The sequence below is a fragment of the Athene noctua genome, chromosome 6, assembly GCF_965140245.1.
Source record: "Athene noctua chromosome 6, bAthNoc1.hap1.1, whole genome shotgun sequence".
Lineage (NCBI taxonomy): Eukaryota > Metazoa > Chordata > Aves > Strigiformes > Strigidae > Athene > Athene noctua.
The window spans coordinates 39,564,634-39,589,627 of NC_134042.1; the positions used below are offsets into that span (position 1 = coordinate 39,564,634).

The following is a 24,994-nucleotide window of genomic DNA, read 5'->3' on the forward strand; positions in this document are numbered from 1 at the left end:
GCCGGCGCTCCGCCGGCGCCCGGCGCCCGCCCGTCCCGCAGCGGGGCCCCGCCGACCGCCCTCGGCCGCAGGGCAGGGCTGGGCCCAGCGCCGGGACGCGGCCGCAGCGCCCGGTGGCGTGTCTAGGCGCGAGGCCCCCTCCGCCCCCGGCCCAGCCGCCGCACCAGGGGATCCGCCGCGGGCTGAGGCCGCCGCGGCGCGCTCGGCGCCCCCTCGTCGGCGAAGGGCCCGCGCCCCGCTCGCGCTGGCAGCCGAGCCGCCCCCGCCCGCGGGCAAGGCCGCGCGGCGGCCGTTAACGGCCGGTCTGCCGGCGCGCCACCTGCCGGTGCCTCGGGAGCGAGCCCGGCCGGCGGGGGCGGGCGCTGCGGAGGAGGGAGCGGCGGTGCGGCGGCCGCACGGGCGGCAGGGCCGGGCGGTGCTGCCGCCCGGGGTGTGGCGAGGAGGGACGGGCTGGGCGTGGCGGACGGCGGAGGCGGCGGTGACAGCGCCGCGGGCCGATTGGCCGGTCAGAGCCGGGAGGCGGGCTCAGCACTCGCAGCGCTCTCCGATAGGTGGCGACGGCAAACGGGGGCGGGGCGCTGCGGCACGGCGCGCCCCCGTAGGCCACTTCGCTCGCCTGGGTGAGCCGTGGGTGCGGCGGCCGCTGCGATTGGCCGCTTGGCGGCCGGGGGGCGGGCCCCGGCGGCAGCGGCCTCCCGGGGCTGGGGTCCGTCTCGGCGGCAGCAGCGGAAGTCTCGCGAGGGAGCGTAGCCGGGATTTGGCGGCTGGCTGCCTCCCTCTCGCTGGCTGCGAGGAGCTGGTGTTTGTGTGGAAGGGGGAGGAGGAGGAGAAGCGAGAGGCGCCCGAGCCCCACCATCCGCCGAGGGGAGCGGACCGGAGCCCCCTCGCCGCCCGCGGAGCTCTCTCTCCCCCTCGCCCCGCCATGGCCTCGGGAGACACCCTGTACATTGCCACGGACGGCTCGGAGATGCCGGCCGAGATCGTGGAGCTGCACGAGATCGAGGTGGAGACCATCCCGGTGGAGACCATCGAGACCACCGTGGTGGGCGGCGAGGAGGACGAGGAAGAGGAGGACGAGGACGAGTGCTGCGAGGAGTGCGGCCCGCACCACCCGCCCCATCACTACCACCACCACCAGCCCATGATCGCGCTGCAGCCGCTGGTCTCGGACGGGGACCCCAGCGGGGCGGGCGGCGGCGCTGGCGGCGGCGGCGGCGGACAGCTCCATCTGCACCACCACCACCAGGAGGTGATCCTGGTGCAGACCCGCGAGGAGGTGGTAGGGGGAGACGACTCGGACGGACTGCGGGCCGACGACGGCTTCGAGGACCAGATCCTCATCCCGGTACCGGCCCCCGCCGGGGAGGACGAGTACATTGAGCAGACCCTGGTCACCGTGGCCGCCGCCGGCAGCAAGAGCGGAGGCGGCGGGTCCTCCTCGGCCGGCGGCGGAGGCCGCGTTAAGAAGGGCGGCAGCGGCAAGAAGAGCAGCAAGAAGAGTTACCTGAGCGGGGGAGGCGGCGGCGGGGCCGAGGGCGGCGGCGGCAGGAAATGGGAGCAGAAGCAGGTGCAGATCAAGACCCTGGAGGGGGAGTTCTCCGTCACCATGTGGGCCTCGGGTAAGTGCGCGCCGGACCCCTCCCTCCCCGGGCCCCAGGCCCCGCCGGCGGCTGCCCAGTTCGCTTCGGACAGTTTTGTTTTGAAGGGAGGCCATGTTTTGATGTGTGTGATGGGCGCCGCCATGTTCATCGCCAGGGCAAGTATGGCGGCTCCCCCGAAAAGATGGCGGGGTCTGCGCTGCTGCCGCCGCTGCTCCTGCCCGGCTCCGGCGGGGGGAAGGAAAGATGGCGGCGGCCGCCAAGATGGCGGCGGCTGAGGGGGGTGCGAGAGGGAGGGAGGCAGCGCGCCGCTGGCTCCAGGACTAGGCCGCAATGGCGTAGTTTCTGCAGCAGGGGGAGGCGGGGTGTGCGGGCGGGCACAGGGTGCGGGGCGAACCCAGCCTCCTCGCTTCTCCCCCCGTCCCCGCCCCGCCGCTGCCACCGCCGCTCCCCGCGGCGCCCCGCCGCTCCCTCCACGCCTGCCCCTCGCCCTTCCCTCCCCCGGCCGCCGCCCCCCGCGCCTCCCGGCGCCCTCTGTCCTCCTTCTTCCCTCGTTCCCCGGCCCGCCGCCGGCCCGCCTCCCCTCCCGGGCCGCCGCTGCCTTGCCGGCTCCCCGCCTGCCGCTCCTCTCCCTCCCGCCCCGCGCTGCCGCCGCGCACCCGCGGCCCCATTGGGCCGCATTTTAATGCCGAACGCGGGCGGCGGCCCCGGATGAGGCGTGTGCTCCGGGCCGTGACCGTTATGTGGCGGGGAGAGGGGGGGAAGGACCGCCCGCCCCGGCGCCGCCCGCCTCGCCGGCTCTCCGCGGCCTGGGGACGGCGATCTGCCCGAAATACCGTTTTACAGCTCGCCCGGCGGGGGTGGGCCTGGGGGCCGCCCGGCACCGGGCCGCCGGGCCGCTGCGGTAGCCGGGCGGGGTGTGGGTGGGGCCTCCCCGCCCGAAGCCAGCGGTGCCGGCGGTGGGGGGAGGTAGCACCTCTTCGCCGCCGCGGGGGCCGCCCGCCCCTCTCGCCGGCTTCGGAGGGGGCGGCCACAAACGACCGGCTCTTCGGAAATCCCCCTGTCAGGAGCTAGGGTCTGACGGGCGGGAGGGGTGGCCCCGCGCCCCGGAGGCAGAGCTCCGGCCCGGGAGCGGCGGGGAGGAAGGAGCAGTTCCCGGTTGACGCCCGGAGACCGTTCAGCTTTTCCTCCGCTAGGTCTGAAGCTTTATATGGGCTTTTTAAACAGGCGCGGCCAGTCCGTGTTGTGTGAGATTGTGCAGGTTTTCTGAGGAGTTGGGTTTGCTGTGGGAGTGTCTCTTCAAGAGAATAAAATCTTGTGAAGGTGTTCAGGATCTACAGGGCTGGGAATAAACCTGACATGAGCCTGCCCTGCCCGTTTATTTCATCTGTCACGATTTTCTAATCCTTTAAAATACGAGTGGGGAAAGAGTCTTTTTAGTTAGCGGAAAAGCGTTACTTGTGGCACATTGGGGTTTTTGTTTACTTTTTTGTAGTATTTTTTTTTTTTAATATTGCTTGCAGCTAGGTTCTGTACTCAGTTCTGTGCTGAAGTTATGTAAATGTGAAAAAAAAGCAGTCAAATGATATAAATTCATGTAATATTTAAATTGTTGTGTGGTCTTTGAATGGTGGGTTGGTAATTTATCCTGCATATAATAATTCTTGTGCTCTTTTGAATTTTTAATTTGTAAGATAGATAGTCTTTAAGCTTCTGATGTAGTCTGAAGTGTTTGCTCTCTGTAATGTTTGTGAGTGACCAGTAGTTGTTAGAAAGGGCAATGTTGAAGGAAAAGTGTATTGGATGGCTGAATTCACTTGTCTGAAAAGACAGAAGGGATGGTGATTCTGACTTGTATGGTCTTTTTAAACATAGGTGATTACTTAGCAAGTTTGACAGAGTGTATGACACTTCTGGCATATAGTTGGTTGGCAGAGCAGTGACCCCGATCAAAATTCCTTGCTTCTTGATGAACAGAAAAGAATAATTTAACAGTTTCCCAAATACTGTTTAGTAGAATGGGTTTCTATATGCTTCTGTGTGTCGTGTGAAACCTGAATAAATCCACTTGCTGTGGTTTTCTTTTCTTAGAATTGACCATACAAGAAAGAAAAAAGATAATGGAAATTAATACAGTCTTCTGGTTTGTGGAAGCTACCTAAGATATCTGAATGCAAGTGGATGTATGACTCATGAGCTGGCAGGATAGAGGACCTCACTGAGATCAATTGACAATTTCTAGCATGCATTTGCACTCTGAAATTCAGAGTGCCTGATAGGATGCTTCCTTAGAGCTTCTGCATGCTGGTTATTACTTGACTGAAGTGAAGCATGTGTATAATCAATACACTTGATTCTCTTCCTGCGTACACAACTTTTACATCAGGGTAGCCCTATTGATTTCAGTGGTTTTGTTCTTTATGAGCATGACCATGCAAGCTCAGTGGGAATGATACCTACTTGTAATTTACTGGAGATTGAATTGCGTTGTTACATTAAACTCATTTATATCCATGATGCAGAGGGATACAGAACACCTAATCTGCACTCCAAAAGTAGAATCGCAAAATATGTAAGTGAAAGAAAAGTATTAAAGTTTGACCTCCCCTCCCTGCATGCATGTGTGCACACACCCCTCACCCACCCCCCACCTTCAAACAGCCTTTGGTAATAGCCTGCTCAGTTAAGAGTGTTGAAGTTTTACTGAGCCTATTGGATAGACTTTTATGCCTCTTAAACAGCTTATTCGATGTTACAGAAGTCGTCTGAAGCTTCATTGTCAGTTTTCTGAAATTTTAGAGGGGGTGTGGTTGCCAGAAAAATTTCAAAAGAAGCAAAACAGGGGGGGGGGGAAGGGGAGGGGAGCCAACACTAATAAAACAAAAACCAGTACAAACTACTGGCTTGCAGAAGGGTAGTTGTACTAAAGTTTCCCTGCAAAATTGGGCATACTTTATCTTGAGGAAAGATAGTAGTTTTGCCTCTCTATTTTGAAATAATTAAAGACTTACTTGAACACTGATGTAATTGACTGGTGTAAATACTTAGCAAAAAGTTTATCGAAAGATGAAGATTAAATAAGCCCATGCATCAGGATAAAACAATGAGCCCTATATTGCTGTTCATGGGTGTATGAATTGGGAACAAGGGCACTTTGCTCACCACAGTGTGGGAAGACAATGTGAATTAAATCCTTGTCACTGTTTTCTAGTGCTGCTGTATTAGCTTGTACACGGGTGGTACCAAATTTAGCCAACCATAACTTGGTCCATAAATGAGCATAACATGTCTGGTAGCACCTCCTGAAATGTGTAGAAATAATCTGTGAAATATATAGCAATGTGATTAAAGGGGACTACTCAATCCTTGTCTTGTTATGTAGTTACTTAGAAGTCGCAGTACTGTTGTTGGCAACGGTTTAGACTTACAATAACTTCTCTTATCACCTTGGTATCTATGGTGATATCAAACTTGTGACCCATGATTACTTTAATTAAAGTGTTGAGTTTGAAACAGGAATGTTTTGTTCTAGTCTAGATTAGTTTTCCAGATCTTCAGAATGGAATTATTTGTCTTTCTTCACATGTGAAAATAGGAACTGAACAAAGGCGTTCTATTTTCTGTAAGAGTTGAAGAAGTGTATGGTAGATACTTTAATATTCTGTAGTGTTTTCTCTATGCTAATACCAATCCTCATTATTTTAATTGGGATATCCTGTAATGGCTTTAGAAAATTGTATATAGTTAATGGGGCTCTCCAAGTGAGACACCCCAGTTTCTACTAGGAAATTTTTTTTTTTATGAAGTGGAATTTATTTGTGCCTTTACTAGGTTCAACTTGAGTCACCCTCTAGTGACTGTCTCCAGGTTGGGTACACGGTAGTGATGGAGGAGGGGGGATCGTTAGAAATCACTTTGTCAGATTGTGCTTGCAAAACTGATTCTTAGACACGGGAGAATTAGGGAACATGGTACTGAAATGCTGGCTCCACCAAATGCTGGAATTTCAAGCAACTGGGGCTTAGTTTTGAGGGGGGGAAAATGTGTCAGTGTAACTACATCTGCTTCTAGGTAATGACGACTGTCAAACTTTCAAACCTGAAATAGGCGTTGGCTTAACCTATTACTATTAGCATAGATAGTCTGCAGGCTTAGGGCTGAAATAGTACAACTAAACTATACATTGCCCACAGATGTTAAACTGCTCAAGCATCCTGTTCATAGATGGGGAAAAAACAAAGATGCAGAAGTTACATGTATGGTTTGGAAATTATTCTTGATAATCCAGGAAGCCTGTACTATGGACCCATATTTGGAAACTCAGGGGTTCATGTTAAGTTTCTAGAAGGTTCCTCAAAACCTCTTAAAAACCCTTTTAATATCTTAAAAAAAAAAAGTAGAGGGGTTCTTATTTGACTTTATCAGATTGTGGGGGTGAGAAAAATAATCATCTGCTCTCTGACCAGTTGTCTTACATAGTATAAATGATAGATAAGTCATTCAGTTCAGTCGTGGACCAGGTAGTGAGCTTCTTAGATGAAAATTTTTCATAATGGAGGCAAAAAGTTATTGTCTGGTTCCTTTAAAATACTAAGATGATAATGTATTTCTGACTCTGATTAAAACAGTGGTATGGGCTTTTGCTGTACATAAGCATTGAGTCTGCTCTCTCATTTTTGCCAGTGAATCTTGGAGGATAAGGTAGATAATATCTTTTCAGTCTTGAAAGTGAAATACATGAATGTGGTTCATCACTTAGAATGTCTCGCTTAAGTTGCCTCTTTAGCCGACCTTCAAACTAGAATCTTCTAACTTGCTACTGGATCCTTTCCTGAAAGGTCCATGTCACTTCTGTGCTGGTGATTCAGAAGGTCACAGTGCTGCGGCACAGTGTCTCACAAATGTCGAAGTCAGATGATGACTATTGATATATGCAGTGTTTTTGTTAGTTCATGTCTCAGTGGTGTGAAATAAGATACGGGTGACATGGGAAAGAAGAACCTGTTCTCCATCTGTGTGCTAGGCACATCAGAGTAACCTAGCAGCTGATTAGGTTAAAAAATGACATACTGTGCAAGATGGAATTTAACATTCAGAAGTGTCTGCTAAATAACTGTATTATTTAACAAGCTAATTATGGTTCTTTGCCTCCAAACATGACCAATGAACTAATTCGCCTGAGGAGATTGCAGTGTGGTAGCAATAATGAAGCTGTTACCACAGTGCCTTGGTACTGCACAGTTAGTTGATGGGTACATCCTTTAACATGTAATTGCATTTCAGCTGTTCCTAAAAACAAATGTGTTTAACCATGTGATCATAAAAAGAAAATTTATGTGTAAATGTTGTGCATCTTTTATTTGGTAAGCAGAATGTCTTTTAACTTGGTACCTTGGGGAAGAAACTATAGAATTAGGACTCATTGCTTTGCTACCAAGTGTACCTTCTCAGTCCCCTTTTGCACTCCTTATTTTCCCCAGGGGAAAACTGATTGAATAACTGTGTTCTCCCTGCTCTGTAATAGACGGGGAGGATGACTCAGAGAACTAGGGATCTAGAAGTAGAGTAGGATGGCTAAAATCAAGAATAGCTGGCATAGAATTACTGGCAGGGCTTCTTGGGTTGAGAGTTAAGGGGGTCATCTTATAAAGTGGGGGAGTTCCAGAGATATCAGCTGGGGCTAGCTACTCGTCTAGAAATGCATGAAATAACAGTCTTCTGAGGTGGATGGATTTTCTCTGCAACATAAGGGCTTCAGGAGGTGGAGAAAGAATGGTAATAAGAGCAAAAGGTAATCGTTAAAAGTCTTGGGAAACAGATTCTACCATGTTTTGTCATTGATCTGTTACATGGAATCTGTAGTTAATAGTTTTATTCGAGTAATCTGTCTTCTTCCTACTTAAGTTGGTCCTTGGGATTGATACTCTTAAAACTTCTGGTTATTTCACCAGTAGAAATATGTTTTAAGAGGTAGTCAAAAGGTATGGCTGGCTAAAATGCTGAACTTTCACTGATCTTAGTAAAAAAATGTTTGACATACTTGCTTTGAAGTGCAGAAGTGAATCCAGTTCAAGGTGTGTGTATATAAGGCCTGAGAGAAGTGTAGATGGAAGGACACAAACCACAGATTTGTTTGGGTATGTCCTAAACAGGTACATCAAACAACCCAATTTAGATTAAGTATCTATCTTAATGTAATTGGGCTTAGAAGGCTGTTGGGGGGTATCTGTGGTGTCTCTAAGAAATCAGCATGTTACAGCTTTATAAGATAGGTTAATATTGGACATAGCTATTGCAGTGACTGGTAGTGCCTGTTTTTTGTGAAGATAAAGTGATTAACTAATAGACAATCATTCAGATTTTCAGTATTTTTCAGATGGGACTAAAATAATGTTTAAAGTTCCTTATAGAGAGCTGCATTAGATCTATGAAGAATAATGCTAAATATGTACTTAAGCAGAATGCCTTATATTTGAGTCTGTTGTACTCTCAAGTGGCTTTAAGGGACAAAACAAAGCAGATCAGATAGTATATAGCAATTAATTTTCTTTTCTTGACTGTCTCCATGGCTCTGTCCATATTTAGCTTTCACGGGTGGCATCCAGATTAGCTTGGCGTGAGCATAAACTGCATGGAGTTACTATGCCTTATTTGTACTGTACTTCTCCAGAGGTATCACTAGAATTTCAGGGTTGTGTCTCTGTTTTGCTTTGCTTTAGATGCAGTATGTTTGATTCTCTGATCCTTCATGAGAGGAAAAGGGGGAAGTAATTTGGATGTAGGTGGCATCAGGACTTGCTTGAAGGCAGAAAACATCAAGCAGTCAACATGACCTGTTTGCAGTGAGAATATCGGTTAACTTGTCATCCTGAGTGAAAGTTTGCTTGGACTTTAGCCTCCAAACTTTGAACTGCCTAGTCCAGGTTGGTGGAGGATCACAAATAAACTTGTGATAAATTTGCGCATAGAGGACATTAGTAGAGCTCTTCCAAAGAACAGTGTGGGGCTCTTCTGTGTGTTTTGTTCTGTTTTCCCAATGAGTTGCTAATGTCATAGGGTGGTCTGTAACTAGGATGGTCGGGATACTAAAGAGCTACTGAAGTCTGCTGCTACTTCTGAAAAAGTCTTAAAACGTATTTGACTTCTGGTGTGAAGCAGTCTTCTATCTTGAAGGATGTTAGCCTGACATAACACCTTAAGGTAACTGTTTGTGTGTTGTTTTATTTTAAATTAGGTTTTAAAACTGCAGGTATGTGCTGCTGTAGAGATACAGGTTTTTTTGGTATAGGAAAACTTGATTGGTTTTGATTTCACATGACTGTCAATATATTAAGCAATACTTTCTCTTATTTTCTATTGTATCAAAGCAGTACGTTCATAGTTTTTCATGTTTTACTCAAATAGCCTGTGGAATTGCATAGCTGATTTCTGTTGGTGGACCTTCGGGAAATAAAGGCACTGAAGGCTGACTTTCAGTTTGGCCCTCAAATAGCAAGAAAGCATTGTTGAAATAGTGAGCCTTTGCGCTAGGGAAGGAAAGAAGACCTTAAGGAATGTATACATAATTTCCCTGTTGACTCATGCATGTGATTTGAGGCAGGAAATGAAAACGTGTTTCTGTTATGAATGTCACTGAACAGTCAAAACTGGAAGTTCTGAGTAGCTGTTGAAATGGCTACTTGAAGGCAGCTGATTTCATGCTAGTCTACAGGATGGAGAAGGTGTTGCTTTTAACTTTCCAGAAGTTGTGTGCTCTTCTGAGCTTCATAATGTCTTCTGCTTGTGTGGGCATTATGAAATATCTTTTCTTAAGCTTCTGTTTGGAAGAACAAATTGTTGCCAATTGGATGTTTATTGAATTTGTAATGCCTGAAAGTGCTGTAGAATTTACCATATAATCCTTGCTTAAGGTAAATTCAGTTGCTTTCTTTAAAGCACTGGTAAAGACTGAAAGGTGGTAGTGTGGTGAGTGGAAAACTAGATTAGAATAAAAAAAATTGACAACATAGACAATTTTGTAGTTTATTTCCTGTTTAATGCTGCAGTGTTTTCTTATTAACAATTCTGTCTTTGCACCGTTGGAGTCTCTTTTCCTCTTTCACCATGGAACATATACACGAACTGCTATTTGATCTGGTAGATCAGATTAAACCCCAAACTAGCAGTAACATTTCTAGAAATAGCTCAGTGGCAAACATTAAAAGCAGGCATTACAAATTGAATAGAAATTTGTCCTTAGTAATAAATTATTATTTGTCTATGTCTTGACCTTTCTTTCCTAACCTAAGTTACTGAGTAATGAATAACATTATTTCCTGTGTTTCTGTTTAGGGGTGGAAAAAAAAAATGTTGCCTCATTTGTTTCCTGCCTTATGTTTTCCTATTTTTTTTTTTTTGTTATTTAATTGAGGAAATACAAGGTGGTAGGACAGAAATAGTATTGCTATTCCTTAATCAATACATGTAAAATAAAACTTCCTGTTATTTTTGTAAAGCCTCTTGTGTATAAAGTGATTTGCAGAATCTGCTTCCCATACACAGAGTAGGAGTAGTAGTGTGGTGGCAAGTTTGTTAACATTTAGCTGAGAGTTACCACCATATATACATCTGCTGTCCTAGTTGTATTTGAGGGTATAAAGTGGGATAGGTGCTGTGTCTTTCTTCCTGCTGGTGTGAGCACTGCAGTGAGGAGCATAGGTGGATGTTTCTGTTCTCTGTCATCTTTGTGTCTCTCTGGTTTCTGTTATAAAATAGAAAGAGGAGAAAAAACATTCTGCCTTGGCATATTCTTGGAAGACAGCAACAGCAGGTCTTCCACCTGACTTTACTGCAGTCCTTGAGCACAAATCCATAGGAGGGGGTCTAGAGCAGGTAAAATAGCAGTATCTTAATTGGTGTGCAGATCAATGCTCTGAATGATCCCTATCTGCTGTTTACATAGTAGAGTGAGAAAAAGTTTTTGTCATGGGAGGAAGAAGACCCCTTGGGAGGGAGACACACTAGTTTTTTGCTTTCTTTCAGACTTGTCTGCAAGTGTTGAAAAACTTTCATTTTATGGGCAGGTACTGAAGCCCATTAGCTGTTATTTTAAAATTTCTTGTTCCTCTGTGACACTTCTATCGGAGGTCAAGGGAATATGAAGACTCTGAAGTAAAGATCAGTAGTCCTAACATCTTAGGGTAAGTATCTGCCACTCCTCTGATAGTCTTGCTTTGTTACCCACTGCTGTTGAGATCCAAAGTGGGTATGGTGGAGGTTAGTCTTGAGGAGATAACGCGAATTAAATATTTAGGCATTGTTTCAGTGAAAGTGCATTATCTTTCAAATGCAGCCAGCATTCATAGGATTGTTCTACTTACTTGTTTGTGTTTAAGTAGATATGCAACTTCTGCCGTTTGTCTTTTTTTTTTTACCCACTGTTTTTTCTGTGTTCTTCATGCTGTAACAGTACGGATGTCTTTTGCTCTTTACCATTAGTGTGGAAATCTGGATGTGCAGTGTATTCTTGTAAGTGTGCAGCAATAGTGAATTTCTGTTGAGATGCAGTCTAATAACTTACATGCTGTGTTGATCTTTAGTATGTATTGAATTCAGTATTTTGTGTATTTCAGATGATAAAAAAGATATTGACCATGAAACAGTGGTGGAAGAGCAGATCATTGGAGAGAATTCTCCTCCAGATTACTCAGAGTACATGACAGGGAAGAAACTTCCTCCTGGTGGAATACCTGGCATTGACCTCTCAGACCCCAAACAACTGGCTGAATTTGCTAGGTAAGTAGGAAAACGAGATTTTTAAACTAAAATAGTTTTCTTTTCACTGGTTTAATTATGAAAACTGTGTGGCAAAATAAATGGTAGATTTAGTGTGGCTTATTGTTGCATTTAATCATCTTCTAAAACAAGGGACTAAATTCAGAACAGTGGCTGATACCGTGTTGAAGTAACTGGGGTTTATGTTCAGCAGTGACTTCTGGTTTTTAGTTCCTGTTGGGTAAGACAGAACCTAAATACATCAATAGACTTCATCTTTGACATGACAGAATGTATCTTTCACGTGAGTAACCTTAGATTGTGCAGCACCAAAGGGTCTGATAAGTGAAATGCTGCATAATGGTTGTTCAGTACAAGAAAGCTAGAGTACAATATCTGGTTTATAAAGCCAGTTGCTGTTCTTTTTCACCTGCTTCTTAATTCTTAAGCTCTAGGTCATCTTTTTAATGGAGTCATGTGTCTTGCACTTTAAGTGTCACGGGTAATGGCAGTTTCACAATTGGTAACTATACTGCTTGGATTTTCCTCTGGTGAATCAGAATTGTCACTTGTTTACATATCAATACTTTGACCTGAGTTACAAGGTGACTTTTACTTTCAAATAGAGGTGAAATGAGGGAGCTGTGTTCTGTGAGGGAGTACCGAAAGTGTCATGTGTCTCCTCTCTCCGTCCCTCCGCAGAGCCCCTGGCTCTGATACTGAGTGTTCAGGGCAGCCTGTGGCCACCAGAGGGCAACCGTGAGGCCACCAGAGAGGTCTGCTCTGGCACCTGGAAGCTGTGACATTAGGGTTGACTTTGCAGCGTTTACGTGGCCCCCTTCTTTGTGTGCATGTGCTCGTGATTACCAAAGACATACTCCTTCACTCATTGCACGGGCCGCGTTAATGCTGCTGTCTTCAAGTGTTTGAGCACAACTGTTAGTTTCCTGCAGCTGCTATAATCAGTTTTTCCCATGTTGAAAGCAAAACATACGTATAAAGCTACACTCATTTTCATTTTATTACCAACTGGCTATTCTTCAGAGTTCTGGTGCACAGTTCTGACTCTTAAAGCAGGTCAAATGTTGTTACTCTTACTTCCTGGGTCGACTAGTAGAGGGAGAATTGTATTTTATTTTTTTTTTTAATACCAGCTAGTTGCTGGATGGCGGGGACTGTTGAGACAAGTTTGGTCTGGCATCTTAGGTGAATCTTGGTGTCCAGTGTGTGCACCTACTTTTGTTTCACCTCTTTGATCTTGCTGCTTTTTACAGGGTTGTTCTGTTACTCTTCATTGTGCTTATTCCAGAGGAATGCCAGCACAGCCCTGTCCCACAGTTATTTTCTGTAAAGCCACTGAACTGTGGATTTTGAAGGCTCCTACTAAGATAGTTTTGCAGGACTTGCTCTCTGCTTCAGGCTGTTTGATCTGGAAACGTATAAAAAACACATCACGAAAAACTGAAAATAGGGTTTTATCTAAAGTGATGGGTGATTCTAGCTATTGATAACTGTTACTACTTGTTTTACTATTGTTGATCAGAATGATTGTGTTTTCCTGAGACCTGCCAAAAAGTTAATGCAATTTTTCCTTAAGGCAAATGTTTAAGTGACACTCAGTATACACAGTGTTCTAATTCTAAAATATTACTTACATGTTTCTGTTCCTCATGTGCTTAGAATGGTATTCTCAGTTATTTTAAAACATACTGAAACCTCTGGTTCTATTAAACATTTAAGTACTGAATAGCTGTCTTTTGTTAGGAAGTTTTAAATAGTTTCTCATAGGATATTCCCCATGCAAATGCTGAATATTTTTGCTCCAGATTGGTTTGAATACTTGAAATGGTTGCAGGATTTGGGCTTCTTGAAATGATCAGATTGCTTCTATTAGATCTGCCCGCATATTTCTTAATATTGTAAAATGTACTGCATCTTTTGGGTTTTAGTTAGTTTTCTGTTGAGAAAATAGTGACAGCTGGCAGTAATTTAAAATTACTGCTTTTTTTATTCATGGTTGAATGTTCTAGGAAGTTCTAGAGCTAGAATTTGTAGCAGATGATGGAAAGATTGCATACAGTCTCTTTTCTGTTTATATATTTCTGTACAGCAGATAAAATATAATCCACGTAAGTCATAAGACAAATTATACGGTGGTAGAGTAAACAACTTGGGGGGACATCACCTTTAGCAATATCCCCAAGTTGCTCAAAACCTATGAAGAATTTTTCCAATATCTTGATTTTAGATATGTGAAAACTTCAAGCATCTTCTGCTTTAAGAAAGGTTTTTTTGATTTCTTGGTCAGAATCAGTGAGTGTCAAACTTATGCCTTTTAAAAAAAATTGGAAAACTGTTAGTTGTATGTTAGATCTTAAATGATTGTGCATAGCTGAGGCTGAAGAATATGGGTCTATTAGAATGTAAATATTGTGTGTTATGGTCTTGGTCCTCTTGCAGTGAAGCATGTTGAAGGGGCTTGTAGATTGCTGTGTGCTGTAGTATCACTAGAAACTAGTTTGCATGGCAAACTGGAATGAGAAACTGGGTTTCCATGTACTGGAATGGGGTTTGGAGGTCCTAGGAATACAGTTGTTCATGCTAAAAGAATGTATTTATTTAAAGTTCTCTGATAGTTTCAAGCATTGCTGGTTGCTTTACAGTTCAGAATTTTGAAATTCTCAGTAGCTGTATTCTGAAAACTGAGCAGCATGTGAAGTTGAAACTGTTTCTTTTAAACCTAGTAAGTAGCTTCGCATACTGTAAGGTTTTGAATAACAAATTTGTATTTTGATGACTTGAAAAAAGAGTTGTGCACAGGCCACATGTAAGGAAACATGAACTGGCTAGTAAAATTGTATGCTAAATATGTTTTGTGCAGTTGAGAGCAAGTTATTTTGTGTTGCGTTCCTGTTTCAATTAAGGTAGTTAGAGGAATCTCAGTATATGTTTGTAGAAATTAGCTGCTCAGAACCAGGCTAGATTCACTGTTTATAACCATGCAGCTAATTTTGATTAAGGGTAACTTGACTGAGGCATTTGCATTGATCTTTAGGAATAAAGTGCCAAGGTTAAGTGTAAATGGGCAAAGCTTTAATTCTAGTGGTAACAGATTCCAGGCAAGGTTCTGGAGTTCTAATGACAGTCTGGTTAGTGAGAGGTAAGGCAGGGGCGGACTTGATGCTCAAAGTCCTGTGTAGCTCTGCAGCCCTTTTAAAACAAACAAACCAAAACAAAAACCAAACTGTAGTAATTCAGCATCTGCAATGGACACCACTGCTGCTTACCAGCTAGGTAGCACTACCAAGGGGAGCAGTTATACAGTCTCCTGTGATACAATTGTCTATCACAAACTCATTAGTTTGTCATTGAGTCATGTAGAAGAAATCTGTATCTTTTTAACTGGAGCTCAGTAGTTTTTCCTGGAAAGGCTTTTATACGTTCTGAAACTATTGGAAATACTGGGAATAAGCAAGCCATGTCAGAACATTAATATGTGTTCAGTAATGCATAGACAAATGACCATAAATTATATCCAGTTGGGCAATTTATTGCCTTTCACAAATGGTTTAATTCTATTGTAGGACTCGTGCATTTTCTCTAATATGCTTTAAAAATGCAGTAAAAAAATTATTTGTGGATTTCTTAGGCAGGCATATCAGAATGTGAAACATTAGTTGTGAATGATCTGCTCAGAAAGAAATGAAACCTAAAATAAATTACCATGTTCCCATTTGATACCTTTGACTGGGACACTGGAAATCCCTTCAGGTGAAGTAAAATGTTTCATCTGAGTCCAAAGTGATTACAAGTAATTCTGTAGTTAGCTGTGAAGAAGTCATAACTGCTTAGTGATAAAAGCTTGGGAAAGTATCAGACACACTTCTAGTTGATACACATGGCAAGTTCCCTCAAACAAAGCCACTAAAAAGGACATCCTTGATTGCCCTCTTCCTCCCTCTTACCTTCCAGACAGATACCTGAAAATCTTTTGCTGTTCTTAGTACCTTTTCTGAAGGAGAGCCATTGTGAAGACTGCCCTTCCTTCTATCCACTTTACAAAATGAACAGAAAATAAAAGAGAAGAAGCTACATTAAGAGTTTGAAATCTGACAACTGTCTTAAAAGTGACAAAGCATTCTGGTTGCCTAGATTTATGATTTAGGCCTCTTTATAAGGTATATGCTGGTTTTGCTCTTGTTACAGAGAAGCTTAAAGGGCAGTAAACTGACAGTTGCTTTACCCAAAGTGTTGTTCTAGGGGAGAGGAAATCTCTTGCTCTGTACCACACTGTAAAGGTCACTCTGTTTACACCTATGATACCCTGCATAACTGGAACAAAACCAGTAATTATTTTTGCCAGAGTCTTGGAGACCTTTCTTTTTCTCTTTATTTCCCTTAGAGAGCTTTCTTTTTATGACATTTTCCTACCTAACTGTAACCAAAGTATGGTAAGACATTGGGTCTGAGCTCCGTAGTTGTAGATATTCCTAGGACGCCTTACACCACTCCCATTCTGTCTGTTTATCCAAAAGCCAGTCTAGCCAGTTTCAGGAGTTCCTCAACACAGATGAATTCTTGCAGCAGCATAGGGCCATGACGCTCATGTTATTTCTGCCTCTGCAGGTCAGTACAAAGGGTGTGGCGGAGTGAGGGAACAGATCAGAAGCAGCAGTGATACTGCTGATAGAGAATAATTTCCTCTTCTAACTCTTCTTAGGGATGCAGTCACCAGCATGGGTGAAGATAACTGCTGGTCATCAGAGACCTCTAGGACATGTCAAAGGAGTTGTCTGAGACACTAGTGCTGTTTAGGTTACATTTCTTTATGGAGGGAGAAGAAAGGACGTGAGAACACAGAATTTTAACAGAGGCAAAAAAGGGGGATGACGGAACAAGGGAGAAATCCTATACTCTTGTTTGGTTTTTGGCTTACGAATTTCCTTTATTTCTAGCCTTAACACTGTTTCTGTGGCTAACTTTAAAAATTGGATCTATCCACAAGACAATAGTTGTGGAGATTGACAAAGATTTTGAGTGGGGATTGGTTCTGTCAAGGTACAGTTCTTTCAGTTCAGCTGGGTAGATGAAAGGAGGTAGTTAGCTCTTACTTTCTGATATTGCACTGTGACAGAGTTGCTTACTTTATTTTGAGGAACTGAGTGGTTTTAATATCTGTGATTTCACTTAGTCTTTATGTGTGGATAAGAGAGCGTGCTTTTATGAAGCTCATCCTGTGAAGCTGTTGGGTTGCACACCTTCCTGCTCTCTGTTGGCCTCCATTCCCTCCCTCCACCCCCTGATACAAATTCACAGAGTCTGTAACCGCAGTGTCCCAGTGCCTTGATCCCAAAGGTACACTTGTTCGTCTTTTGCAGTTAGCTAGTCTGCAGTTGCTACTACTAGGCATGGCCCATATAAACTCTCTGCAGAAATGAAAATTCTGGTCTTGCCATGTAAATTGACTTTCTGCAAAGGCAGCCATTTCAGAAGTTCCACTCAGGTTTTAATGTGCGTGTCTGTAGTTGTTTTGAATAGTGGCATATGTTAGAGTTCTGTTTTTGATTAATGTTTCAGGCTAAGAAAACTTGGACGGAGCTGGTAGAGATGCTCTACTAGGTGGGAGCCAAAAGTCTTAACCACCAGCAAGAGCTACCTGCAACAGTGTAATTAAGATCAACAGCCCAGGTTCTAGTCTGGTCTCCTTTTGCAGAAAGTTAATTTTAAAGTAAGACCAAAATCTTTTTTCTAATACATTTGAATATGTAAGTCTTTAAATTCTTTTTGAGTGGTTGTCCATATGGATTCCACAGCCTTGTGAGCAAGTTGACATTTTTGACAAAATGATCTGTTGTAGCTGTGCCTGTGGTGTACATGGCCTCATGCCTTTAATTCAAGTGTATGAAGGGCCCAGCAGCTTCTTGCTGCCTGTGGCACTGAGATACAACCCGGGCACTGCTTGCTGCTTCTTCCTGTTGAAGTGTCTGCTTCTGTTTTGTTGAATAACTTGGTTGCCTGTGGAACCCTGTGCTTATATACAGTCTTGTTCCAAATTGTAATCTTAAATTGCCTACTTTCCATACTTCCAGGAGAAATGAAAATACTTAAAATCTGCCCCTTTGTTAGCTGAACTTTTGTTGTTCTTTTGTAATCAATAGGCACTAAATGTTTTTACATTCAAGTATACTGCTGGGCTGATGCTCCTCACTTTAGAAACAAAGCTTGAAAATTTATTTAAAAGTCAGCTTATTCCAGAATGGACACTCATAATGTTACATTCCTGCTCAGACATTGAACTGAAACAAGTAAGGTGTATGTTAAAGCCCCACTCTGTCCCATGCCTGACCATTCAATTTAGCTGTGATTTGGTTCTTCAAGCGTCCTGAATATACTAGCCAGTGTATTTTCCCTCTTGGGCTACACTTCAGCAGCCTGTTACAGATGATGCTGTTGCAGCACTTTTTTCTCAAAGATTGACTTAATACCAGGGGTGAGACACAAGAGTTAAGAAAGGTGATGATACAACGTGATGATTTGTGGGATCTTATGCCAAGGGTAAAAAATGCAGGTGCTGCCCACTAAAGCTATTTACCGCATCTCTTATAAGTGATTTCTTTTCTGTCTAGTCTCTGTCTTTACAGATGGTCAATTAAGTCTTCAGAACAATAGTGATTTTACTCACTATGATGATGTCACAGACACAGATCTTGAGCCTAGGAGGTTTTGACTTTGTTTTTTGAGAGTTGGGGGCATGACTTGGCCCATGTTTAACAAGTTGATAAAGAGAGAAATAAAGAGGTGTTTTTGGCACCCGCTTTATCCCCTATGGGTGTTTGTTCTCTAATCACATTAAACCATGACACCGTGTTCTCTCATGTGCTGTCTTGTCAAAGCATTCTTCTGTGTGTCCATTTTGGCATAACAGATGCTCATTCCTGTGCCTTTTCCTTTGTAGAAATTGTAGAGACGTAATGAGGAAAATCCCATGCAAAGGGTAGTTGAAAGCTTTCTGTAGGAGTACTGCAAGAAAGCGCTTGTGTGTGTGTTTTCCTATAGCCTCAGTATTGACCTGTTGTACTAGCCGTCTAGAACCTCACTGGAGAGTGCAGTCAGTTAATCCCAATCACTTGTTTGGATTTAGGTATTTAATTCTCTCAGAGAGGCTGCATAAACTAAACACAGCACAATCATTCTGTATCCCAATTGGATTATATAAATTAAATCTAATCAATAAGGTCATCTAAATTGGTCTGTAATCCTGGAAAAAGAAAAGTTATCAGGAAGATTACTGGTCTATAGGAACAGATACAGTTTGCCCTGAAATGGGCAGGATGTTTCTGCCTTGAAATTGAAGAAATATTCAGGATGTTTGTGCCCTGCAATTGATGAAATGTTTTGGTGTGCTGCTGGTGATGGTTCAAGAGGAGCTTTGTCAACACATATACTTCACACCCATCTTCTAGGAGCTGTTAGTATCTGTAAATGAGGGGATTGTTGGATATGATACTCTCCAGCTTCCATATTTTTCTCACACCTGTATTTTTAACCATGCAGGAGATAGTGTTCTTCAGTTAGCACTGTACGTATGCAGTGTAGTCTGGAGATGCTGAGCCAGCAGGAGTTTCCTAAGTGTCCACTTAGAGAAAAGAACAAATGCAGCCTCTAAATCCTTGGATTTTAATGTTGTGGCTGTCAGGTGCTTTAGTCTGTACGTAATAGCTTGAACTGTGCTGCATCTGCAATACTGAGAGGAGCCATATTGTTTGAGGGACAGATGATGGCCCACTGAGCCATGGGAGACTTCTGTATCACATATGACTCCACTGGAAGTTGCAAGATTTTCCTGGCTCCAATCTTCAGGACTTCTCATGGAGGTTTTGCACTGCTCTTCCCTTGATTGAGCCTCACAAGGCCTTTCATTGCTATCTTCTCTTCACCTGTCCACACGAAGGCAACACGTGAAACAGCGCATTTCAGCCATACGTATCGGAATGTGACAGTACCAAAGAAGGCTGGACCCTGTCTGTAAAGAAAGAAATGCTCATGTGGTCAAATTGGAGAGATTTTAGCTTATATTCCATACAGCTCTTGGGAACTGTTTTAAACATTTAGAAGTTGCTGTATAGCCAGTCTCAGATCAATTATTAAAAATACATGTGAAAATATACATGTATGTACTACTTGGAAATCTCTTCCCCCAACCCGGTTCTTCCATAGCTGTTTTCAGGAACTGAACTCATGGGAATTAAAACTGTCTTGGATAGCAACAGACTCCTCTCCTTAAATATTAAGAATAATGATTCTTCTAATTCTTGTTAAATTAAAGCAAATCATCTCTGTTTAATTGAGAGTAGAGAGTATGCCAGAAAATCTTTTGTTTAACTTACAGCTATGATATGTAGCACCTTGTCATACAGCACTATCTTGTACTGTATTATGAGGGACTTGCACAAACAGATTAGCTCCCCTTCTACAGCAAGTTTTTAGAACGTGCAGTCTCGTTAATTATCTAAGTGAATCTCCAGCTGTATGAGGTGCATTTATTTACACCTACCTACCTACCTCTACAATAAGGTGGAGAGAAACCATTTCTTTTTGATCTTTTGAAGACAGCACTACAGGTCTGAGAAAAATTAGGATAGGTAAAAGTGCAGTGCACTTCCCCAGATTAGTGTCCTCCCAGCTGACTCTTCTCTGGCTTTCAGACAGGTGGTTGTTACGGCTGGACTAACAATGTTTCCTGCAGGGAGCCTTTCTGTATTGGAAATGTCTAACACATGCAAGCAATAGTTTACTCAGCTCCTTATGTAGTCAATGGAGACTAATGATGCCCATGAAGTAGTGGCGAAGATCCCTGTCAGCAACCAAGAGTAAATAGATGATTGCTTGTCAGCTGCCGACAGTGGAATCCATGTGTACAGTAGCTTGAAGTAAGAATAACTGCAGTTTCTGTGGTTATATCAGATGTCTACGTTGTCTGTGTAGATTCCACAATTTACCTGCCTTCGCTGGTTCTGTGGAGTTTTCCGAGGTCTTGTGTGGTGAACGTACTGAAGAATGATTAAGGCTACTCTGTCCTTCATGTCCTAGTGCAGGAATGGAGAGAAAGTGAAGATAAATAGGCCACATAGGTACTTGCACAACAAAAACAGAATTTTCAGACAAAACTTTCTAATTATAATTAGTGTAAGTCAGAAAAAACCCCTCTATTTTCACATATTCAAAGGGCTGGGAAGGTAGTATTAAATGTCTTATTCTGTATTTGAGAGGTCCTTCTGGAAAAACTGAACTTCCCAAATGCCAAATTATACTGTTAATATTATGAAGGTTTTGAAAATATTAAACTGAGTACTACTGGTGCATGTAATGCTACCAAATAAATCTGCACATTTTGTAAGTGGTTACTGGAGAAGAGCTTGTCTACTAACTTTTTTTAATATTTTTTTTTAATCTTTAAGAATGAAACCAAGAAAAATTAAAGAAGATGATGCTCCACGAACGATAGCTTGTCCTCACAAAGTAAGTGAAATGCTCAGCTTTTGAGTAGGTCGTAATTTGTAGACCAGAAATTTGTATTGATGTTTTCTCTTGAGAATTAATAACTAAAATATCTTGCTGTTAATAGACTACACTCAGTTAACTGTATTTTAGTTATTATTCTTTAGAGGCTTCCTTAAAAACCTTTCACTGAATAATATATTATTCCCATTCCTTGTCTTAAGGTTAGTGCATCCCTAATCTTCTGGTAACCATGATGCACAGTCCCTAACATGCTGGTTTTACTGTTGTGATTTCCTGCCACCCAAGAATACATACTTGAAAGAATGTTCTGAAAGCTGTTCAAAGTACGTTCCTAAGATCTATATATCCTCTGCTTGGAAACTATGACAGATTTGGAGTCTAGATCAGGAATCAGCAATTTATGGTGCAGATGCCAAAGTCAGCATTATTGGAAGACTTTGAATTACATTCCACAGAGCTGGAAGGTGCATCATCTTGAAAGAGAGAAGGAGGCATCTTGGAGATACGATTCTGACGCACTTGTAGTGGGGAATCCTCTGTCTTTGAATAAATGTTGCCAGTCACCTAGATTGGTAGCATCTAGCTTTATTGCATTATCCAGCTTTTGTAGAGCTTCTGTTAGCTGACTGACTTAGTCTGTAATGAAAAAAGACAAATGCAATCTTGCTGACTTCTGGTCTAGATAAGGGTGAGCCTAAGCAAATAATCAGGGCAGATAACTAATCGTACACGTTAGAGAGCATGAATAGAAGGCTTCTTTCTGGCATCCATAGTCTAAGGAATTTGCTGGATTCCTCCTTGTGCTTATATTGACTTCCAATTCTTCCCATTCTGCAAGTGTCATGTTTTTATTGTAGTATGGTATGTGGAGGTCCAGGAACAGTTAGTCCTTACAATACTGAGGAATGCTGCCTTCATTTCTTTAATTTACTTTTTCATAGCTTCAACTTCATCTGAACAGGGGAAAAAAAGAATAGTCCGTCTTTCCATTTTCTCTCTTCTAGTGTTCTAGGCTTTGTGCATTTACAACTTCAGTTTAAAAAGAAAAATATTGTAGGGGATGTAACTGCTTCTCTGAGGCAAGCAGGGACTTTGAAATAAATGCAAAAAAAAAAGTTCATGGTACATTTTATTTTGGTGCTGCTTGGTGCCACCCAGTTCTGTTATGTGCAATGAATGGTGGCACAACACTTCTTAAATTAGCCAAAGGCATTCTAGTGCCTAAGAGAGAACTCTTCCGAAAAGTGGCATTTCCCCCCCTTTTTAAGAAATGAGGCATATTTAAATGTGGTTATTAGTTTTGGGGAAAAAAAATCCAAAGAGGAAGCCTGCAGAATTTAAGATTAGCAGTTTAATGTTCCTTTAGGTTCTGTTGTCAAATTTTATACCTCATAACACAGTGATGTTGGTGGACTAGTTTTATGTAAGTTTAAGCAGCATCACTTGGAGTACAGATAGAATTTACAGTTGTTAATAGGATTTTATGAAGGATTTTGAACCTTGAGGAAGACATTTATAAAATATATAATAGATGTCTATTAATTGTCAGTAAAATGTAAAGAAAAGGTATAGAAAGATGAGGTAAAGAGAGCCCCAGGTCACTGCTAGCTTAAGTGTACTCTGGAATCAAAAGTAGTATTCTTGTGTCAATGCAGCATGGACCCCAGGTTAACACTTCTGGTGCTGTTCCTGAATTAATGTGAGTATTTTTTGCTTATAGGTTGAGTTGGCACTAACTCAGATTCTCCTACCTTATTTAGTTGCCCAGTATCACTTTGTAGGTTTAAACTGTAGAAGCAGCGGCAGTCTCTTTATATATCTCAAGGTGGTAGTGGTCAATCTGCTGCTGCCAGTTTGGGCAAGGTAGTTTTTCTAATCTGTTATATGCTGCACGCCCTCTTGCTCCATTTCTTCTCAGGAATGAGGAGGACAGAGAAGGAAGAGGACAGAATATTGGGAGATGGAGTGGTGCACATACAAATTGGTACTAGAGAATAATCTGTGACATATTAGAGACTATATTGTAGTACTCAGAATATAGCACACTGAAGAATATACGCCATAGGTATCCATGAACTTTCATTCTGTCTTTTGGGTTGTTTTTTTTTCCCTGAAACTGTAAGTGCTTTTGTTTGTGTTACTCATTTGCTTCTATCAGAGCTGCATCTTTTCCATGAGACTGTCCTATTATTCATTTGACTGCACATGGTTCATAATACTAAGTGAGGAGAGGGTTTGGGGTTTTTTTTGTTTGGGATTGCAGTTTTGAGGGTTTTTTTGTCGGCTTTTCAAATGATTAGTTTTCTTGGTACTGCTTTTTTAAATAAATGTAAGGGGTGCCCTTTTCAGGGCCAACTTAAAGTATTCAGAGTATAAAAGCATTTTAAGTGCTTGTACTGTAGCATATAAAACCTTCTTTATCAGAACTAGCTTATCTACTAATTGAGTTTCACTGTTTTTTTTAAGGGCTGCACAAAGATGTTCAGGGACAACTCTGCCATGAGGAAGCATCTGCACACTCATGGCCCTCGAGTACACGTATGTGCAGAATGTGGCAAGGCCTTTGTGGAGAGCTCAAAACTAAAGCGACATCAGCTAGTTCATACTGGAGAGAAACCCTTTCAGGTATTGTTAACCTCCAGACATAAGTACTGCAATTTATTTGCTGAACATGTGTAGACTGTAACAGTAGCCTAGCTTCCCTATGACTCTGGGGATACTATGTTTTTTCTAATATCACATGGGGCACTGAATGATCACCTTTAAAACTGGAAGTCCCCTAAGCTGATTAGACTATTGTTTAACTGTTTCTGTGGGCTTTTGTTAGAAATTAGCAAATGGTATGTACATGGGAGATACTTTCCAAAATATGATATAAAGTTACCCACTTTAAAAAATGAAGTCTGCAGTTACTACTGAATGAGGAAAATGTCTTTCTCCTCATTTCTTCAATTTAGCAGTTGTGGACAACTGAGACTCAGGGTTGTTTGCTCAGTTGACACATGATTCTAATTTTCAGTAATGGGTATTAATCAGTTCTCAGCAAAATGATGGTAGTCACTGAATCTCTTTCCATTCACATCAAGTCACGTGAGCTTCTGCCACCAGAGGTCCCCTGCCTACTTCATATGGTACTCCTTATAAATCTTCTTTACAGGTGTTCATAGTCTTGAGCGTATCTGTGTTCTCCAGTACATGTTTTAAGATACGTTGGTTTTTGTTGATTTTATTATTTTTTTTATATATAAATTATTTCAGAAACTTGATTTGCAGTCCTCAGGCATTCACTTAGATGTGTATGCTGGGTCTGCTGTATGGTAAATGTAAGTATTTACCACTAAACACACTGTCCTTTGCATTCCAAGCCCATCTTAAAGCTGATAAAATGAGCAATTCTCTGCAAATGATCATCTAAAGGGAGAAAATCTGACATGAAACATTGTTTCCGTTTTGTAGTATGGTGGAGCAAAATCCTGTTTGAGATGCAGAGAAGGTGTTTTTAGTGAAAGGATTTGCTTGCAAACTGGAAGTGATTTCTGTCTTTGAAAATAGATACAGTACTATAGCAAAACAACTAGAAGTATTTTATTTTTTTAATGCAGTTTTAAAGTGATGCCCACAGCTTCATCTATAACTATCCTCAGCACTTAGCTTCATGTTTGTGCAGTCTAGTGATTTAAAGAAGAATATTGTTCTAATCGCTGATTGAAATGAGTACTATTTTATTAGCTAATGGAGTATGTCTTTTCCTTTCAACAGTGTACATTTGAAGGATGTGGAAAGCGTTTTTCACTGGACTTCAATTTACGCACACATGTGCGAATTCATACTGGCGACAGGCCCTATGTTTGCCCATTTGATGGCTGCAATAAGAAGTTTGCGCAATCAACTAACCTGAAATCTCACATCTTAACACACGCTAAGGCCAAAAACAACCAGTGAAAGTTGGAGGAGAAAGTTTTTGAACTCAAAGCGTCTTACAGGAATATGAATTGGAAATAAATATGCCTCCCCTTTGTATATTGTTTCTAGGAAAGAATTTTAAAAAAGAACCCTACAAACCTAAAGGACGTGTTTTGATAAGTAGTAAATAAAAAGCAAAAAAAAACCCACAAAAAAAA

General features: G+C 42.6%; 1 protein-coding gene across 1 annotated transcript; it reads left to right on the top strand.

Annotated features, from left to right (window-relative positions):
• The first annotated feature begins 386 nt into the window (after positions 1-386).
• Positions 387-24,994, top strand: YY1 (YY1 transcription factor). The gene is made up of 5 exons (XM_074908663.1): positions 387-1,619; positions 11,210-11,372; positions 20,810-20,870; positions 23,340-23,498; positions 24,633-24,994. Exons 1-5 carry the CDS (start codon positions 923-925, stop codon positions 24,813-24,815), a joined length of 1,263 nt encoding a protein of 420 aa, XP_074764764.1. The 5' UTR covers positions 387-922; the 3' UTR covers positions 24,816-24,994.